The sequence below is a fragment of the Myotis myotis genome, unplaced genomic scaffold (assembly GCF_014108235.1).
Source record: "Myotis myotis isolate mMyoMyo1 unplaced genomic scaffold, mMyoMyo1.p scaffold_m19_p_5, whole genome shotgun sequence".
Taxonomy (NCBI): domain Eukaryota; kingdom Metazoa; phylum Chordata; class Mammalia; order Chiroptera; family Vespertilionidae; genus Myotis; species Myotis myotis.
The window spans coordinates 9,732,528-9,752,570 of NW_023416357.1; the positions used below are offsets into that span (position 1 = coordinate 9,732,528).

The following is a 20,043-nucleotide window of genomic DNA, read 5'->3' on the forward strand; positions in this document are numbered from 1 at the left end:
GGGTCGTTCGACCCCCAAAGGGTCGCGACCCACAGGTTGAGAACCGCTGGTCTAGAGGCTCTGAACGTGCAACTGAGTTTCCTAAAACTTCCCTCAAATGACAGGAGAATTTGAGAAATGAAAATCAAAGGAGCCACTCCAGCAGAACCTGCTTCCTCGCTGCTGCTTACCAGCTGTGGGGTGTCCAAGGGGTCACTTAACCCTGAGCCTTCAGAGGCTGCTGATCTGTACACAAGGACAAATACCACCTGCTTTGCAAGCTTGCATGAAAATTCCCACTAAGCGTGCTATGAATTTCCTCCCCTTTTCTCTCTAGCTCTGAAAATACGTGGTATAGGAAGTCGTTAATATTTCATTAACACAAGAAAAAGTATATAGATATACCAAACCCCAAATCTGATATTTTTCAAAATATTTTTAAAGGGGTACTAATTTGGAATTGTATGAGTGGAATAGGAGTATTTGTAAAATCATAACAATTATTGATTGAAACTAAACAAAATATCTTAATATATCGGGAGGGGCTGAAGATAAATATTCAGCAAAAGAGGAAATTATTAAAGGGCCTGGGTGTTTGCAGTTAATTCAGAAGCTATACACCCCGTGTAAGAGGCAAAGCCAGAAAGGCTGGTGCTCAGAGGATTATGGTCCACTCTCTGGGCCTATGTCTCACTCTCGATAAGCAAACTCCTCGTGTACAAGTAGAACAGCCAGAATAACTAAAGGAATGATTCCTCAGAACTGGTTAAAAAATCAGATCCGAAAAGCATGATCCTGGGCTTGGAGTGGGGTGGTTGCTGCAGACATTTTTAAAATGACGTACCCCAAGGCAAGGGTTCAGTTTGACTGCTCTAAAGCGATGTGACAGGTTGAGAAAACGGAGCATGTTCTGAAAATCCTGTTCACTTTGGTGGTAAGCCAGCCAGCCAGGGTGGAAAGCAGAGGCCCTCGCTTTAGAAATGTAGATTTCGGTTGGAGGAAACAACTAGAAAGGCAGGTTTCCACCTTCCACCTACTAGTGAGTGGGGAGTACTTACTGAGCACCTGTTAGAGGCATAGAATGAAAGAGGCCCAGGGAGTGGATGGTTTAGGGGCCCAGGGATTAGAAAGAAAGAAGCTATGGCTCCTGGACCTGAAGTGTTTACAATTTTTTGAGGGTTTTTTTGTCCCCATATTCCTTACACTGTGACTGTTATTTAAAGTCATAGGCCACATAAACTATTAAGGAACCTCCAGATTCTCTAGTATTACGGAGAGCAACGGAGTGTCATATTTCTTATGACACTAAGAAATTGTGACACTAAAATGCTCCCCATTCACTACCCCAGTTACCTGCCATTGCCTGGGGCATTTGCAAGCAAGGACAGGAAAATGCCAGTACCAGCCAGTTCCAGATAATGAAGTCATTTGTTCCAAACATTTTCACTGTGTTATTAAATTAGACCAGTTGGGACTAAAAAAGTAATAAGGTTAAGGTTCTTATGAGGCGCATGAATTAATTAACTCTGAGGATAATCCCCAAGGAAGAGTTTAAAACAAATTTTTGAGCAGTAACGACTTTATTGGGATTTATTTAAAACTCAGAGTCTGCACTTTTAAAGATGATGTTATTTAAATATATGAGTGCTGGCATAATGATTAAACTTATGTTTTGTTACTTTGTGAGCACATCAGGTACTAATAATTGAAATAAAATCTGTGAGATTGGTGACAGCAGTAATAATACACCGCACTGCCCTAACCGGTTTGGCTCAGTGGATAGAGCGTCGGCCTGTGGACTGAAGGGTCCCAGGTTCGATTCCCGTCAAGGGCATGTACCTTGGTTGCAGACACATCCCCAGTAGGGAGTGTGCAGGAGGCAGCTGATCGATGTTTCTCTCATCGATGTTTCTAACTCTCTATTCCTCTCCCTTCCTCTCTGTAAAAAAAAAAATAAATAAATAAAATATATTTTAAATAATAATAATAATAATAGTATACCCCACATGGAAGCCTGGCTCTATGAAACGTCATTGCTGTAACTATGGTTGTCCCTTGACTCAGAAATGATTCCCCAAATAAGTGGGTTACAGAGCCTTCATCTTGAGCACCTATCCACACATTGCAAATTCATAAGTGCAAGTAGCCACACAGCTATGAACTTCAAAGTGATTTTAAATGGTTATAAACCTTCCATAGAATAAGCTGGACTTGCCATCTACCTGCTCTCTGGGGACTTTGCTGGGAGAAAGTGGAGTTATCAAATAGGGGAAAGAGATCATGGGAACAGGGTTTGCCTGATGTCTCCACGCCTAGTAAAAGGGTCCTGCTTGGGTATTAAAAACCCCTAGAATGACTGTGGGAGACTCTCACACATGTTGACAAGGCTTGGGTTTCTATGATTGAATGGAATGCCAAAGTAGCCACACTGCTCACGTGTTCCCCTGAGGTGTGCCTAGTCCACATCTGAGAGGAAAAGTCTTTCTATGTTATTTTTTAAAAATATATTTTATTGATTTTTTTTACACAGAGGAAGGGCGAGGGATAGAGAGTTAGAAACATCAATGAGAGAAAAACATCAATCAGCTGCCTCCTGCACACCCCCTACTGGGGATGTGCCCGCAACCAAGGTACATGTCCATGACCGGAATCGAGCCTGGGACCCCTCAGTCTGCAGGCCAACGCTCTATCCACTGAGCCAAACCTGTCAGGGCCCTTCTATGTTATTATAGTTTGGTCCCAGGTAACCTTCAGTCTCTACTCAACCGCATCTCTAATCTTTCCATCGCCTTCCCAGCATCTTGAAGATCCCAAAGGTGTTAGGGAACCTCCACATTCTCAAGGCTGGACCAGATTTTGAGTGGATAGCCTGAGAATGAAACAGAAGCTTTGGTGCGTGGTAGCCTTTTATCAGTAGGGGATTAAGACGAGCAAGCAGGGGCCCAAGATAGTAGACACACATGGACCAAGGGGTGGACTTCGATCTCAGCTGGACCATAGTGTATCCCAGAGCAATGAGAAATGAGAGAGACATACCACTTAGAGTGACACATTGAATTGTTCGGCCTCTCCTTCCTTTACCCCTCCATTACCACTTAATCCTCCCAGCACATCTCTCTAATAAATGTGTTTACTCAAAAATATTTTCTAGACTGATAATATCAATCAAGAAGATGGGTGGTAGTTTTTTATTAAAGCAGAAAAGTTGTATTAGCTGGTTTCATTTGGTGAGACTTCTGCTGTGTTCTCAACTTCAGCGTTCTGTCCCAGTACAAGTATTTTTGAAGCATGTTTTTAAACCTGATGGTATACTTGCCTCCCTCTTGAGTTAAACTCCTGGTTTAAAAAAAATAGTCAAAAAAGTACCAAAAAAAGGCATTGTTTCAAATTCTATACATGGGCTATATATTAAACTATTTGGGGCCATCAGTCAATTGTGTTTATTTTTGTTGATACTTTATTTCAGATGAGACTTTTTTGTATAGCTGTGCTGATATGCAGCTTTCAGATTACAAATCATAAACCAAAATTTGTAGGGTCAGAGGAAAATTCAAAATTAGAACCTGGTAAATCCCAGCTGCAATAATTAAGTAAAATACTGCACACGCCCTGCTTTTTACCTCAAACAGATGAAATGAAAGTGCTCGATTTTGTATCCGAGGTAGTCATGGCAACTTTAAAACTTCAAATCCTGAACTTGAGTTTTTGACCTTGAGAAATAAAACATGGTCTTTAGAAGTAGGTCTTTGACATGATCTTTAAAAGTGATGGTACTTCTACAGAGTGAATTTTCAAAATTACAGTCTGCGTGTGGTGGATATGGGTAGGATGTCAAATGGGGTCTCTGGTTTGTTAAGTGCCTACTTTTAAAGACCAAGTTTTTATTTCTTCTTTTTCTCACCCTGTGATTTCACTGACCTAAGTGGGTTTGAGGACTATTTACATCACAGAGAAGCCCAAATGGCTGATGCTAATTCATAATAAGGTATGTGAGTCCACAAAACACTAACAAAGTTATTATTTGATGCAGAGTTGTAAGGAAGTTTTGTGATTATTGAAAGAAACAAGAAAAAAAAGGATTGTTTTCATTTCCAGTGTTGAAGACATTCATCATTAGACTTACCACCTGAAAATACTTTATCATCATAACAGTGTTTACATCATGTTCACCATGACCTAATCTAAGCCCTTTATTATCACAAGTCCGTGTGGTCAGTCCTGTTATCCTTATTTAACAGATGAGGAGACTGAGGCACAGGAGAGTAAGTGACTAGCAGAAGCACACACCCGGCTGAAAAGTGTCACATATAGAAATTTTTTGATATTTTCAACCATAGTAAAACGAAGACTTATATTTTTGATATTTATTTTATATATTTAAATGCCATTTAACAAAGAAAAATCAATCAAAAAAGTGAGTTCGCGAGTCACCTCTGATACGCATGTCATAGGTTCGCCATCACTGCTGTAGAATAATGGGAAGCCGTGTCAAAAGAGGGTGAGGGTATGGGCTTTGAAAAAAGACTTTCTACACATGGTGCTTCCCATCTCCGGGCCAGAGTTTCCCATCATTATCATGGGATACCCATGCCCATGTCATGCTACTTGTTAAAAAGATTGAATGAGATAAAACACTAAAAGCTTTGAGAACAGAGCCTGACAGATGAAAGTACCCAATAAATGTTAGACATTATTATCATGATAAATACATTAACTTTAGTTTGTGAATTATGGTAGCCATCATTCACAAGTTTCCTGGGTGAGAATTGACAAACACATATTAAACCAGCACTTTTTAGAGTTTATCTCACAAGAATTAAGATTACTCTTTTTCTGTTGTTGTTAATCCTCACCTGAGGAAATTTATTCCATTGATTTTTAGAGAGGGTAGAAGGGAGGGGGAGAGACAGAGAGAGAGAGACGTTTCAATGTGAAAGAGACATCGATTGGTTGCCTTCCATATGAACCCCAACCAGGCTGGGGATTGAGCCTACAACTGAGGTACATGCCCTTGACCACAATTGAACCTGGGACCCTTCAGTCCATGGGCCAACACTCTAACCACTGAGCAAAACTGGCCAGGGCAAGATTACTCTTACCACTCTTATTTCATGGAATTGGAGGAAACTCAGACTACAAGAAAAGATGTTATGTTCCTAAAATCCAATGAGCAAGGATTCAAACTCAGGGCACTCTGGCTGCAAAGTTTCAGCTCCTTCTACCACCCCGTCTTGTTCTAGACCCAGGTTTGGTCAGCCAGTGCCTGTTGATTAATAAAAAAAAAACAAAAACATCAGTGCAAAACCAAGGGGGAGAAGCAAGCTTGTGAAATTTCGTCGTGGGCATGGTAACAAATGTGATGCAGCTCTGTTGACTTGGTGGACAAGAATCGTGCTGCTCTGTGTGAAGACCTGTTCGAGTCCATTAACAATTACGGCATGCTGAGAGACCACCCAGGAAGTCTCAGTTGGTACAGGAAGTGGCAGCTAGGGCTCCTAATTGAGATCTGTTGCTTCTTGAATCAGTGCTGAGCCATTGCTCCAGGGGGATATTAATTCACATCCATGGACGATGTGAAACTCAACAGCTGACCTGACCACTTGTCACTGCTGACGATCCTATAAAACTTCTCTTAAGATGGGAACTCTGTGTTCTAGCAAACCACATGAATATTTCCTGTGTGTTGCCCTACAGCTTCCAGAGCTCTAAATCACCAGCATAGAAAGGTTCCTTTACTCCCCTCGGGTATAAATATTGTGGTTCTATTAAGTGTTCAAAAGGAACGCCTGCATATTTCCTTTTGGACAGATACGCTAGCCTGCCCCTCTTTTTTCCTATTTCCTCTATACTTTTACTTTTTCTGTCATCTTTTCACCAATGGTACCTGAATTTTAGAACCAGAGGGCAGTTGGAAATGCCGTGCTCGTGAATTTCAGAGATCTGGGTCAAATCTTACCTCTACCTCTTACCGGCTGAATGAACTTGGGTAAGACTTTTAGCCTCTTAGAGTCTTTTATTCCCCATCTACAAAGTGGGGATAATAGTGTCTTCTGTGGTTGCCTGGAGCATTAAATGTATGAGTTTCTGGAACATGGTTGCATGCAGTGTTAGCGGAATCTGACCCATTGCCCTGCCCCCCACATTAGCAAGGCCATGTCCCAAAAGACCCAAAACACATTGTTCTTTTCCAGATGAAGATTTACCATCTCTCCTTAAATGTATGCAATTTGTGCGTTTAATTTCCTTTATGAACCAGAAGTTGTCTTGCATCTGACTGAGTTCACCACATGAACATAATACTGCCTTTCACATGTGAGCCCTTTGAGGCCAGGGCCAGCAGGAAAACCTCTGAGCTGTTCTTTTCTCCTTTTCTGGTTACAAAAAACAGCACGTTGTTCCTGAAAGTGGAGGGCCAATAGTATACAAATCAACTAGGAGAATCAAAAATAGCCATTCCTAAGCCCCTCCCAGAGAACCTGCTGTGGTAGGTCTGGGGTGGAGCCCAGGAACCTGGGTGTCTGTCCAGCTCCCAGGTGTCATAGTGTGGGCAGAGCAGACCCCTAGGACTACAGGCTGAGAACATTGACCTGTAGAAAGGGATGTGCCTTCTGTAGCAGAGTTCATGCAGACCACTGATCATGGCCTCGGCCAAGCTCTGCAAAGAAAGGAGAGCCAACATAGAAGAAAACCGGCCATGGAAACCCCTTACCCGGGAGGGAAACTCCCCTTGGCCTGCTCCCAAATGCCAGACTGTGTTCTTCATACCTGCATCAACTTTTCATTTTTAAGCCATTCCTCATTCTCCTTTAACAGTTCAAAATAGTGAACATAGTTTTGGTAATTCTCATGCTTACGAGTGGTATCTGATGGGCAGATGCCTCCTCTCTGTTATTCCTTTCCCCTTTGTTTGTGCTTCCAACAGAGCCATCCTTTAGGGATGAAGGCACTTGGAGAGTGGGTTTTAACAGGATAAGGAGCCCCGGTCTGAGCCCTGCCTCAGTGGCCCTGAATGTATAGCTGATAAGTTAATCCTGTGGAGGGGGAAAGCAGAGTAGAATGACACAGAGTCTGAGTTTTGGAATTGATGCTGAGTGGTGGCATTGGCAGGCCCTCTTGCCTCATTTTACACTGTTATCTTGTAAAGGGATCTGCTCAGTTGTAGGTCATGGAAGTTTGAATTTTATGTCCATTAATAAAACCATCTTCAAACACACACTATGCATATTTACATATTTGTAAATTGTATACAGAGTGGGGCAAAAGAAGGTTTGCAGTTGTGAGTAAGTGCAACACAGAGTTTATTTGTGTATTATTATTATTTATTATTGTATAGAGGCCCAGTGCACAAAAATTTGTGCACTGGTGGTGGGGGGTGTCCCTCAGCCCGACCTGTGCCCTCTCACAGTCTGGGACCCCTCAGGAGATAACCACCTGCTGGCTTAGGCCGGCTCCCCAGGTGGCAGATGACAGGCCCTATCCCATGGTGCCTGCCACACCTCCCTAGGTTGCCCATGGCAGGCCCTATCCCGCGGTGGGGTGGGCAGCGGATGTCACTGCCCCACTGTGCCGCACCAGGTGCCCCGGGTCGCCCACGGCAGGCCTGATCCTGCGGGCAGTGTCTCGTGCTGCCTGCCCCACCTGCAGTATGCAAATTTAACGGCCATCTTTGTTGGGTTAATTTGCATACTCTTCTGATTGGCTGCTGGGCGTAGTGAAGGTATAGTCAATTATCATCTTTGTCTTTTATTAGTATAGCTTATTTTCCATATGAACAACTGTAAGCCTACTTTTGTCCGACCATGTATATGTATAATGATCTAATATATTTTGTTCATTATAAAACATATATGAACATACAAATTTTAAAGTCTTGATAAAGTTTAACCAAGCAATATTACAAAATATTTAATTGCAGTATTTGATAAAACAAAGTACTTCCTGCATGCGTTGGAAGAAGTTTCCTTATTTTGAAGGGGGAAGTCCCCATTTAATGTCCAAAGTTTATTAAAAGTCCACAGTTGATAAAACATAGTTTGAAGGTTGGGTCCATGTTACATTTATTTCAGTATTTGGGTTTAATTGTGAATCTGTCCCATATCTGAAAAGGGCACAATATACACTAAGTTAGAGGTTCAAAAATGAATAGTAGTTATAGTAGGTGTTGATCTATATTCCAAATAGTCTCTAGGATAATTCCCCATTTTGAAAGTCTACTTCCTATCCGTTTTGCCCAAAGCTTATTCTAGGAGTAAGGAAAGTGTATAATGAGGAACCTCCTCCCTGACTTGGAAGAGGGCAAGGCAAATGCAGACGATGGTTTTTATTCCCTTTTTTCCATTAAAAAAAAAAAATAAGAACGACCACAACTTCTTCAAGAATCTGTGAGAACATGAAAGAGCTTAACACTCATTGAAACTTTACCTTTATTCAGGCCAACTTGGAGCCCATCTGGGTGTGATTTTGTTTTGTTTTCCATTTCCTAGTTAACTGACCATATACCTAGACACCTATTTGCTGCCATCTAGTGTAATAAGTAGGTTGATTATGCATAGAATTCTGAACTCATTACATGGTTGAGTGTCCGTACTCAAAATCATTCTTCACGTTGGTGTGTTATAAGTTTTGGAAGTGCCTAATTAGAGACCTGTTTTCCTTGCCACTGTGACCCTGCACATGATCGTAATGTTGTCATAGACTCTAGGGCTCAGGATCAAGCCTGGTTCACTCTATAAACATGACATGTGGAAATTTGGTAGGGCCTTAGAGGTCGGTAGATCGGAAGTAAATACATAATAATCAAGAGGTCATCCGACTCTGGTGATGATTTCACTTTATGGAAGCAGAAGGACACATTGCCTGACTTCTTATCAGCTGTGTGGCAATTCACTTCTCTTTCTTGGACATAATTTTCTTCATCTGTAAAATGAAATGGTGACGAGCAAGACAGCTTCCAGAAAGAGTGTGTGATTGCATATAAACTATTTTCTCTTTGAAATTCCCAAGGCATGTTCCCAGAACCCTCTTTTATGTCTGAAATAAACATTGCTTCTCAGGCTCTACATGTTTATCTACCTTTGGATATGGTTAGAAGTGAGAAGTTCTGACTTGGATGAGGGAAAGACAAATGTTTATTCTCTGTTTTCTTGAGCGTCGCCCAGTGGAATGTTGTCCACTGATGAATAAATAGGTACTCACCAAATGCATCTAGCCTCTTCTCTTAACTTACAATGGCAAACTTAGGAGTGTACTACCTGTTAGAAATTATAAACTTCCTAAACCACACTTCCATTTTTTTGTCTCTCCATTTCTTATGATAACTTCTCGATGGAGTGTTCTAGGTCCATTGTAACTCTTCCTTTTCTTGATACAGTTCCATATAGCTATTCCAGTGTATCCTAAAATGTTGCATTTTTCAAGTCATTTCATATGTGTAATTCTTATTTCCCCAACCAGACCGAACATTTCACAGAGGCAAGGACTGTTGTTAGTTCTCGTTTCCATGAGGGGATCTGGCATTGTTGTTTAGGGAATATGTATGGTTCTGATAATAAGGTCTCTTCCTATTTGCTTTACATAATGAAGGTAAAAGGTGAAGTACAAGGCCATATCAAATCAGGTATAGGACAATTCATCTCTAAGCCTGAGTGTTTTCGAGCTAAGAGCTCCTGGAAGCCAATAAATCTCTGAACCTAATACCCCAAAAAGGCATCATGACCATAAGGAGAAAACCCATGTAAAACTGAAAGCACAGCACACGGAGAAGAGTTTTGAAGCAAGAAAAATCTGGGTTTAAATCTCAGCTTTGCTGCTTATTAATCAGTGTTTTGGCTAAAAAATTATCGAGCTTTTCTAGAGTTGAGTTTCCTTATCTACACAATGAAGATTGTAATACTAGAACATTCCTTGTAGAAGAGTTGTAAAGATGAAATGAGAGGGCACACGGCAGAACTTAGCTCTGAGTGGCAGCTCAACCAGTGAGTTACAAAGAACGTTTGTGCATTCTTTAAGTAAAATGTTTTCACTTACCAACAGTAAAAATTCAATTTCAGTGTAATTATGCAATATATATAAACATAATCAGAGCATCTGAATTGAGGTATTAAAGTGAGTGATCCATGCCCATAGAAAAGAGGTTTATTTGCAATGTCAAGAGACATCTTGGTTGTCACACTGGGGGACGGAGGAGTGCTGCTGGCATCCAGTGGGTGGAGGCCAGGGATGGTGTTGAACATCTTACAAATACAGGCCCCTCAACAAAGAGCTGTCTGGCCAGAACGTCAATAGCGCTGAGGTTAGAAACCTGCCTTAGAACCTTGGGAGGTCATTACTTCTGACCTAAATTTGTTTTGCACTTAAGATTGACTGGGTGCGAGGATAAGAAGGTAGCTTCCATTTTGGTCGATTAGAAGATTTGCTAGTCCTAAGTACCTTTCTAAGTGACCCATTCCAGTGCTATAGATTCTCCTTGTGAGGCATGCCTGTTGGCTAAGACATTGCAATGTAGAAGGCCCTGTTAAATTTCAAACATTTCCATGGAGCACAATAGATGAAGTCAGGATCTACTGATCCATAAAAATTGGTGAGTTTTTTCTGTGTAATGCCGGTGGTTGTAGTTCTTTTTTGAAAATCGTGTGCCAGGCACTTTGTATAAATAATCTGATTTGATGTCCAGCAACTATGAGATATTTTGTTCTCATTGTACACATGGGTAAACTGAGCCTAATACCCCCAAAAAAGGCTTAGAAATTTTATGTAATATTTCTATCAAGGCACACATCTGGTGTTCAGAGGTAAATCCAGCTTGCTCCCAAGCCTGTGCTCTTTCTACTATTCCATACTGCTCCTAGCTGCCAAGGGTCTAACATTGGAAAGAGGGCTACTCACAGGCAGCAAGTGAGGAGAGGCAACTTTAGAATATTAGGTGCTCTGCTCAGAAGGTTAGATTGGGTCTCCTGCTGTGTGTCCGGGAACTACATGAAAGAAAAAAAAAAACAGCTCTCTCAAGAGAGTGGACCGCTGGAATGGAGTCCTTGAATTGGGGGTAAGCTCTATACTTTGGTATATAATCTTTCACTGATTTTTCAGTAAAGTGAAGTGTAGACCTACTAAAACAATAAGGTTATATTTAAGGGAAAATATTTACGCTGTTTTCATTTTGAATTTAAATTAATTAAAATTGAATAAATTAAAAACTCAGTTCCTTGGTTGCACTAGCCCCCTTTCAAATGCTTAATAGACACAGGAGGTCATGGCTACCTTACTGGGCAGCACAGATAGAAATTCCTGCTCCTCAGACTGTGGCCACCAGAAGCAGCATCAGCAGCATCTGGGAACTTATCAAAAGTGCGAATTCTCAGACCCTGCCTTTTAAATGTGCATTTTAAAAGATCCTCAAGTGATGCTCTACAGCACAGGGGCGTGCTGCTGGCATCCATGGTGGAGGCCAGGGATGATGTTGAACATCAGTGATGTTCAAGAAGCATCTCTCTAAAGCACACAGATCTCTCCAACAATGAGCTCCAGAAAGCAGATGAAGGAAGAACTAGGAGGCCTTAGGAAATTTGCCGCAGGAGAGCCATGCCAGGGGCTGCTAGGATGTGTTCCGTTGAGAAGCTGTTTGTTTCCCGCAAAGGCAACCATGGCTGTTCTATTGTGTGGACACAGGGCCATCCTGGGGCTCAGGGTTGGCTCTGCTCCCGGGATCCGCAGGGGGGAATCTCACACTCACTTCCGTGACTCCCGCAACGAGGGCAGCTGCACTCTCACCGCCATATACACTTGGAACTACAGCGTTCGAGCCCCTGAAACGCAGCTGTGAGCATATGTTTCTGCTCCACACAAGTGGGATTTAGGCTGGCCCTTCCTGGGCACCCGGGAAGATCACCCACAAGAGGGGCTGTGCTGTCCACCACGCTGCCTCCCAAGAGCCAGCAGGGCACCCCCAACGTCCTCATTATACGGGGTTTGGTCCAGCTCCCCCACCCCCCCTCACTCCCGAGATTCGATGCCTGCTGCCTGACCTCGCTAATCCTTATTTGGTTTGTTTTTCACAGGACTCAGCATTTGACGGGCCTTTCAGTGTACTATTTGCTTAAGAATTCACTGTACTTCTCTAACAGAGATGCTCATTGTTCTAATTCAGAGAACCTCAACCTTGGTTGTGCACCCAAGTTCCTTGGGGCATTTAAAACAGTACCCATGCCCAGGCATCACCCAACCTTTTTTTTTTAACTCAATATATTGAGAGTCATGTTACTTTTTTAAAGATATAACTAACAGGGGGATGAGAGCATGAGTGGCTGGGGGGAGGATGGGGATTTAATGGGGGGGATGAGGACACGTTTGTAATACCTTAACTAATAAAGAATTTAAAAAAAAAAAGATATAACTAACATATAACACTGTGTCAGGCATTGTCCAACCTAATTAAATTAGGTCTCTGAAAGGTAGTTGGTCCAAGAACCTCCGGATGACTCTGAGGTGAGCTGGAGCTGAGAACAACTGGTCCCATTAGAAAGAGTCCATAGCTGGCAGTCGGAGCCTTACGTCCATGCCTCTCAATCTCTAATGTGTGTGCGGATCGCCCAGGATCTTGTTAGAATGCACATCCTGGCTCAGGAGGCTATGAAGGTGAAGAAGCTGATGTGTCCAGGTGGCTTTTGGTCAGTGATCATCAGCATTTTCCATCACAGCAAACTGGATTGAGATAATCGCCCTCTCCTTACTCCTCTGTGAAACCTTCCTCTGTCACTCCACCCCTACTTCATCTGACTCCCTAAAGCCCTTATCTTTCTGTGAACTCACTGTGAGCTATTCTCACAGGCACGGGTGTCATCTCCTATGCCCGGTTACAGCTCTTCAAAGGCAGAATCCGCATCGCACATTATTTTTATAATTCCCACCGCACCCAAAAGAGTGCCTTACCCATGATAGCTGCTGCATAAATGCTTCTTGATTAGCTGAAACATGGAATGTCTGATGCGAATGTCTCTAAAAAAAAAAAAAAAATCCAAAGGACCAAAAAAATGGATGGTGTTTTTCTTTGTTGAGCAGAGAACAGGTTTGGACAGACAAGGAGAAGAGGAGGTTGGGGATTCAGATTTTCCTGTTGGCTGTCTTCTCTCTGGGTGGGAGAGTTGGGTAAACCATTAGTGAGAGAACCAGAACTCCAATTCCAGTTCAGACTCTGCCCACTCAGTTTGCTGCTTCTGAAAAGGTCATGGCCCAGAGGCCTCGGCAGTTCCCGCTGGGACCCGGGTCGCCAGGGAAAGCATCAGGCAGCGTTCTTAATGTCCCTGATGCCCTCTTGGGGCCTGAGTCGCTGCTGAGTCTCCTCCCACCCAGGAACTTCTAGACTTGCAGCATGGTTTCTCAGGAACCACAGGGCAGGCCTTTGCTTGGGATTCTTTACATGTTAACACCGATATGTCAGGATACAGCGACATCCTCCAGTCGTGTAGAACTCTTGCATTGGTAGCCCTGACCCTCTGGAGCACACCACAGAGAATCACCTGTGACCAGTGAGGGGCACGCTGTCACAGCACCGCTTTACCCACTTCCTACGTTCTCACCAGCACCGCAGGACTTGTCACCGTCAGCCTGGGAAATGAGGATGGGTCTCAGATGTGACAGTGCCCATCTCCAGCACTTCCTAGGTAACAGCAGTTACCAGATCATCCACTGACAACCCCAGCTGACTGTGAGGGCGGCGATAACAGCAAACACGTACACAGTGCTTACTTTGTCCTGAGAGGAAGGCACTGTTCTGAGAGGTTGACATCTATTATTACCTCCTTGGTCTTCACAATAACCCTGTGAGGTCCATCATCATCCCCGTTTCACCGGTGAGGAAACTGAAGAGGCCAAGTATGTTGCCCAAGATTGCACAGACGTACGAGATGGAGGTGGGGCTGGAACCCAGGAGGCCGGCTCCCGAGTCTGTGCTCTCAGGTGTGACCCAGTAGCATCAAGTTATTTCCCAGTAACTTTCATCAACTGTCAAGGCAACTCTCAAGATGGAGAATTGTTATTATTATTAATAAACTACGTCACTCCAGGAAAGAACTGCTTGGGAATTAAGCAAAGCTGAAGTGAGAGCATGAAACTCGCCAGCAAAGCAGTGCAGCTACTTAGAGTGGGGGCAAGAAGAGGCCAGCCTTCCCTCTGCACGCGCACATCCTAATTCCGTATGATAATCCCTGGCCCCCCTGCAAAGCCATTAAAAAGGTCATGTGACATTTGACTTCTTTTAGTGATCAAAAAAATCTTTAGCCAAAACCGGTTTGGCTCAGTGGATAGAGCGTCGGCCTGCGGACTGAAAGGTTCCAGGTTCGATTCCGGTCAAGGGCATGTACCTGGGTTGCGGGCACATCCCCAGTGGGAGATGTGCAGGAGGCAGCTGATCGATGTTTCTCGCTCATCGATGTTTCTAACTCTCTATCTCTCTCCCTTCCTCTCTGTAAAAAATCAATAAAATATATTTTTTTAAAAAAATCTTTAAATATATATGCGGGGGAAAGGATTTCAAGAATAAGTTTCGGTTACCTGGAAACCACAGTCCTGTTGACCATGTCATAACGTGTGCCCGGTAAAGGGTGCGCTCTTGCCTGGCTCTGAACGCGATGCACATTAATTTTCAACTTTCAGAGACGCAGGGGAGCTTTGTGCGCAGCGTCTCTCAAACTGAACGTGGGGACCCATTAGGAAATCACTTTTCCGGGTCGTGAGCAGCAGCATTTATAAACTGGAATAGAGTAGATCGGAGTTCATTGCAGGCATGAAGAGTTAGCATGTCTTGAGATAGTTTATTTTTTGACATATCACGTGAGTAAATATGTGCATACTGGGTGGTGATTCCTTCCCGAGGGCCACTCTCAGACTTTCAGGGCTACGAGGGTCATGGCTTCGATGAGACTCTGAAGTAAGACTGTCTGCCCAGTTGCAATGAGCATTCTTGCTCTTGGTAACCTAGTACTGCAGGCCAGTTATTTGACTTCTGTTGTCAGTGCTCTGATCTCTGAGATGGTGAGAATAACAGTACCTACCTCATTCCATAGTTGTGAGAATGAAGGGAGTTAATGCATGTGATGTGCAGGGTAGTGCCTGGCACGTGGTCACCCCTGAGTCTTAGCTGCTGTGACCATGTTATTAGTCCCCTTCCATCTGGTCCTTGCCTGAGAAGGGGGCTTGGAAAATCCGCTGTGCTGAATGCAGTGGCTTCTCTCCACCACAGCAGGACCGCATGTCCACGTCCTCTCTCGTCAGACCTTCCAGGATCATGGAGATCTCTCTATGCTGTTGTTTTACCCAAACGTAGAGGCTGTATACAAAGGTATTGGTCAATCCCGGTACATTTTGGCTACTCAGTCCCCAGAGATCTCGCCCAAAGCCTGTGCAGGCAAGGACCGGGGAGTGGACTGACTGCTGGGATGACCCCCTCTTGTTTATCGTTTGGGGAAGGAACACGGCAGTTTCTCCACACTTGGCCGGACCCGCGTGCTTGTGCAATCCTCAGAGCATATGAAAGCGATTTCCACTGACAGCAAGTATTTCCTCACTTTGGCTTGTGTTCAGCAGTAACCGCTTGATCCACATCGGGGTGACCGAGCTGCTGTGGCAACGCTTCCCAAACTGGCCCGAGATCGGCTGCCTGTGCAGATTTCTGAGCAGAACCCAGATCCACCCAAAAGGGGCCAGAAGTCGTCGGGCCCAATGAGCTTCCTGCTTTGCTCTCATTACAGTGTTTCCTCTTTCATTTTCCACGCACCTATAATCCCATACTCTGCTCTGGTCTTACCGTTTCTCTCCTTCTTTAGGATTAAAACCATGTCTCAAGTCTATTTATCTATCCTATGAAATTGTTTTTCTTGGACTGTCTGTACAGGTTGTAGTTCTTACTCACACGGAGACCCATTGCTATGTTTTCCTCCTTTCCCTTCGTTTGCCACTGCTGCTCAGCTCAACAGGAAATGCTCCATGCTGTGCTGTGCTGAGCTGCACTCTGGCCAGAGGGCACGGTTGTCCCTTCCAGTCCCTCCCACCACAGCCTGTGCTCAGGGGTGATGGCAGGTGTGTGGGGCTGTTGACAGCAGATGGTCCACGCAGCAACGTGGTGCGGCCGAGGTCCTCCGTGCGAGGGCAGGTGGCCGCTGAGTGTCACTCTCCACCCGAGCTCTGGAGAAGGTCGGCTCTGGAGAAGGTCGGGTTGGCCTTTCCCTCCAACCATCCCTTCCCCCTTCGACTGCTCCTCCTCTTCTTTCTGCCCCAAACAATGGCTTTGGAAGGTCACAGGCAGACCGTCTCAGAGCCAGGGCTAGCACACCGATCTCTCCATTTGTAATGCAGTGGAGTACCTCTTCTTTTTGAAAAAAGAAAACAGAACTATTATTCAATTACAGTTGACATTCAGTATTATTTTGTGTTGGTTTCTGGTGTACGGCATAGTGGTGAGACAGTGGTATACTTTTCAAAATCTTCACCCTGATATTTCCAGTACCGCCTGGCCCCATACATGGCGATTACAGTATTATTGGCTTTACTCCCGGTGCTGTACTTTACATCATGACTATTCTGTAACCACCAATCTGCACTTCTCAATCCCTTCCCCTTTTTACTCACTCCCCCAACCCCCTCTCCTCTGCCTTTTCTCTTCTTACCTTTCGTGTGAAAGAACTGTCAGAATGAAATACCCTTTTTCCTCAAACCTACAGGCATTAAAATAGTTGTGGTTTAAGTATGTTTTTTCTTTTTTTTTTTTTTTTTTTTTTTTTTTTTTTAATATATTTTATTGATTTTTCACAGAGAGGAAGGGAGAGAGATAGAGAGTTAGAAACATCGATGAGAGAGGAACATCGATCAGCTGCCTCCTGCACATCCCCCACTGGGGATGTGCCCGCAACCCAGGTACATGCCCCTGACCGGAATCGAACCCGGGACCCTTCAGTCCGCAGGCTGATGCTCCATCCACTGAGCCAAACCGGTTTCGGCAGGTATGTTTTTTCTAATCACTGATTTTTCTGGGAGGACCAAAAATTACCGTTTTCAGTGCGTCAGCTAATAAGAAAAGGAATTTCTCCAGTTCCTCTCTGTGTAACAGGTGCTGCCTAAAGGAAACACACGTTTTTCACCATATTCATGTGTAACAGCTTCCATCACCCACTGGCTGAAGGATGCCCTGGAGGTATGAATGCCCATGAACTCAGCTGCACCTGCACTTGGGCCGAGTACTCACCCGACTTCTGAGAAACCTCGGCAGGCACCTGAAGTATGCCCAGCCATGTGCAGTGGTGGCTGCGTTGACATCCGGTGGGCAAAGAGATGGGACGTAGGGACCACAGCATCCACGACAGGGCCTTTTCTCTTTATATAGATTTTTAAATAGAAAGCCACTCACAATTGCATTCTTTTAAAAGATTTAGCCAGTAAACTCATTAACTAGATGTCCAACTCTAAACAACTTATGCATATATATCGGTCAATTCTATTTTGGGAAGTGGAGAATGCCTCCTATATGTTAGGATATTAGGTTAAACTCTCTGCATCTGAGAAATCTGCAGCTATACACAGATGAGAGGCACATCTGGGACAAAGCGATGTTGTATATCAGTTCTCATTGTTCTTCTGACTTCCATGGCCATTTTGGAAATGGTCAAGTTTTGGTTTGATTTGGTTTGGTGGTGTTTTTGTTTTGTTTTGTTTTTTGTTTGTTTGTTTGTTTTGCTCCTTAGCTGATTAGTCTGCAGTTCAACCCTAACCCTAACCCAGCCTGTCATTCTTGTCCAGGACAGCGGGGAGGCACACTTTCTACAGGATCTCAGAGGAGCCACCATGATAACCAGCTGAATAACACACACTTTATCAGCTGGGCTCCCTCCCCTTCCCCAATCCCGTTCCCTCACTTCTAGTTCCTGGGGTCACCTCCCAAATAAACTTCCTCTTCCAAGATCCTCATCTCTAGCCCTGGTTTCTTACTAGCAAACAGGCCCTAGGAAACAATATCTGAAATCAAGACAAAATGGTTTGTCTATGGAATCAAGGGCTGACAGAGAAATAACTGACAAGCAACACGCTCTGAAAGTGTGATTTAGGAAAACAGCATTTCTAGGAGAAGGGATTCTTCTCCATCACTTTCGATGTGAGTTTCTTTGAGACCATACATGACCCTCCTGGTTTCATGCTGTGCCTTTTCCTTTTATTCTGCAGACTCTTCAGGGAGGCCCCAGTTCACCAAGTGCCGTTCACCTGAACTAGAGACGTTTTCGTGCTACTGGACAGATGGGGTGCATCACGGTTTCGGGAGCCCAGGCGCCGTGCAGCTGTTCTACATTAGAAGGTACCGCCTTCATGCCTTTCTGACTTTTATCTCCATAAATTTTCTGCTTGAAGTGTGCTGAGTCCTGGGCAGTGGTAGGAATTGAAATGGTTTCTTTGGATGTTCTAAACGTATTCACAACTAGAGGCCCGGTGCATGACATTCGTGTACTCTGTGGGGGGTCTCCTCAGCCCGGTGTGTGCCCTTTCGCAGTCCAGGAGCCCTTGGGGGATGTCCAACGGATGGCTTAGGCCCACTCCCCATGGGCCTAAGCCATCAGTCAGACATCCTTAGCGCTGCTGTGGAGGCGGGAGAGGCTCCCGCCACTACCGCTGGGCTCACAAGCCTGGCTTGTGGCTGAGCAGTGCTCCCCCTTTGGGAGCACACTGACCACCAGGGGGCAGCTCCTGCATTCAGCATCTGCCCCCTGGTGGTCAGTGCACGTCATAGTGACCAGTCATTCCGCCATTTGGTTGATTTGCATATTACCCTTTTATTATATAGGACTAGAGGCCCAATGCACGAAATTTGTGCAAGGGGCTCGGCCCTCGCAGCCTCAGTTTCATCCAGAAGGTTGTCTGGAAGGACATCCAGAAGGTCGTTCAGCTGTCTGGTCTAATTAGCATATTACGCTGTTATTACTATAGATATTCAGGGAGCCCTGACTATGTGTTGGGAACTACTTTAGGTGCCGAGATACAGCAGTGATTACAGAGCTAAAGTTCTTGGTCTCATGGAGATTCCTCTTCACTGAGGGAGGATAGACAATAAAACCTTGCAAAGTAAAATGGCAGCTGGTACTATGGTTTATTAAGAAAAGTAAAGCCGGAAAGAGGACAGTGTCAGCACTGTGTGCGACTATATGCGTGTGCATGAGTGTGTGAGGGTGAATGTGTGAAAGTGTAAGTGTGCATGTGGGGTGCATGGATGTGTATGAGTGTGTGAGGGTGAATGTGTGAAAGTGTGGGTGTGCATGTGTGAGTGCGTGGTTCTGCATGAGTGTGTGAGGGTTTGAAAGTGTGGGTGTGCACTTGTGAGTGCATGAATGTGCATGGGTGTGAATGTGAAAGTGTGGGTGAGTGTGTGTAAAAGTGTGTAAAGGGAGTTAGGGTGATGTTTTGAATGAGGAGGTGATAGGAGGTCTCTCTAATGTAGTGCATCATAGCAGAAATATAACAAACTGCAAGAGGCCACTTGAATACCTGGGGGAAATCGCAAGTGCGAAGGCCCTGAGGCCGACTTGGTAGGAGGCAGCACAGGTGGTGCCAGGTGGCAGAGGGGAGAGCGCTGTAAGAAGGGTTGGAGGACTAGCCAGGCCAGAGTGAGACGAGGCTGTAGACCATGGGGGGGTTTTGCTTTTCCTTGTCTATGGTGGGAACTCATGGGGGTTTTTTTGAAAAGATATATGTGTTAAGACTCAGTTTGGTTTCTACATTAAAAAATAGACTATGTTCCTGTTAAATTACTTAATTCAATAAGGGACTGTAGTACTTTTCTATCTATTTTTGCCAGGAGTCCTTTAAAATAACAGTGAAACAGAGGTCTCTCAATATAATCACCACTCAAGTCGTTTCTTTCTTACCCTTCACCTGACATTATTTCCAATACTACTTACTCTTAAGCCGTACCTTTGTGCTCGATATTTAATATGGGGGCTCAAGCACTCTATCATCTCCTCTTTTCCACCCAAACCCCAAGGAAGGCTTAAGCAAGATGCAAGGTTCACAGGACCCTATCTCCGAGGCTGGTGGTGT

At 44.3% G+C, this 20,043-nt stretch overlaps 1 protein-coding gene across 4 annotated transcripts in view; it reads left to right on the plus strand.

Moving 5' to 3' along the window:
* The window catches only part of GHR (growth hormone receptor), a 206,012-nt gene that overhangs the window by 160,353 nt on the left and 25,616 nt on the right, over positions 1-20,043 (plus strand). For all 4 annotated transcript variants that reach the window (XM_036309526.1, XM_036309527.1, XM_036309528.1 and 1 more), the window contains one exon: positions 18,181-18,310. In XM_036309526.1, the coding sequence (XP_036165419.1) occupies positions 18,181-18,310 (130 nt within the window). The remainder of the gene's footprint in view (positions 1-18,180; positions 18,311-20,043) is intronic.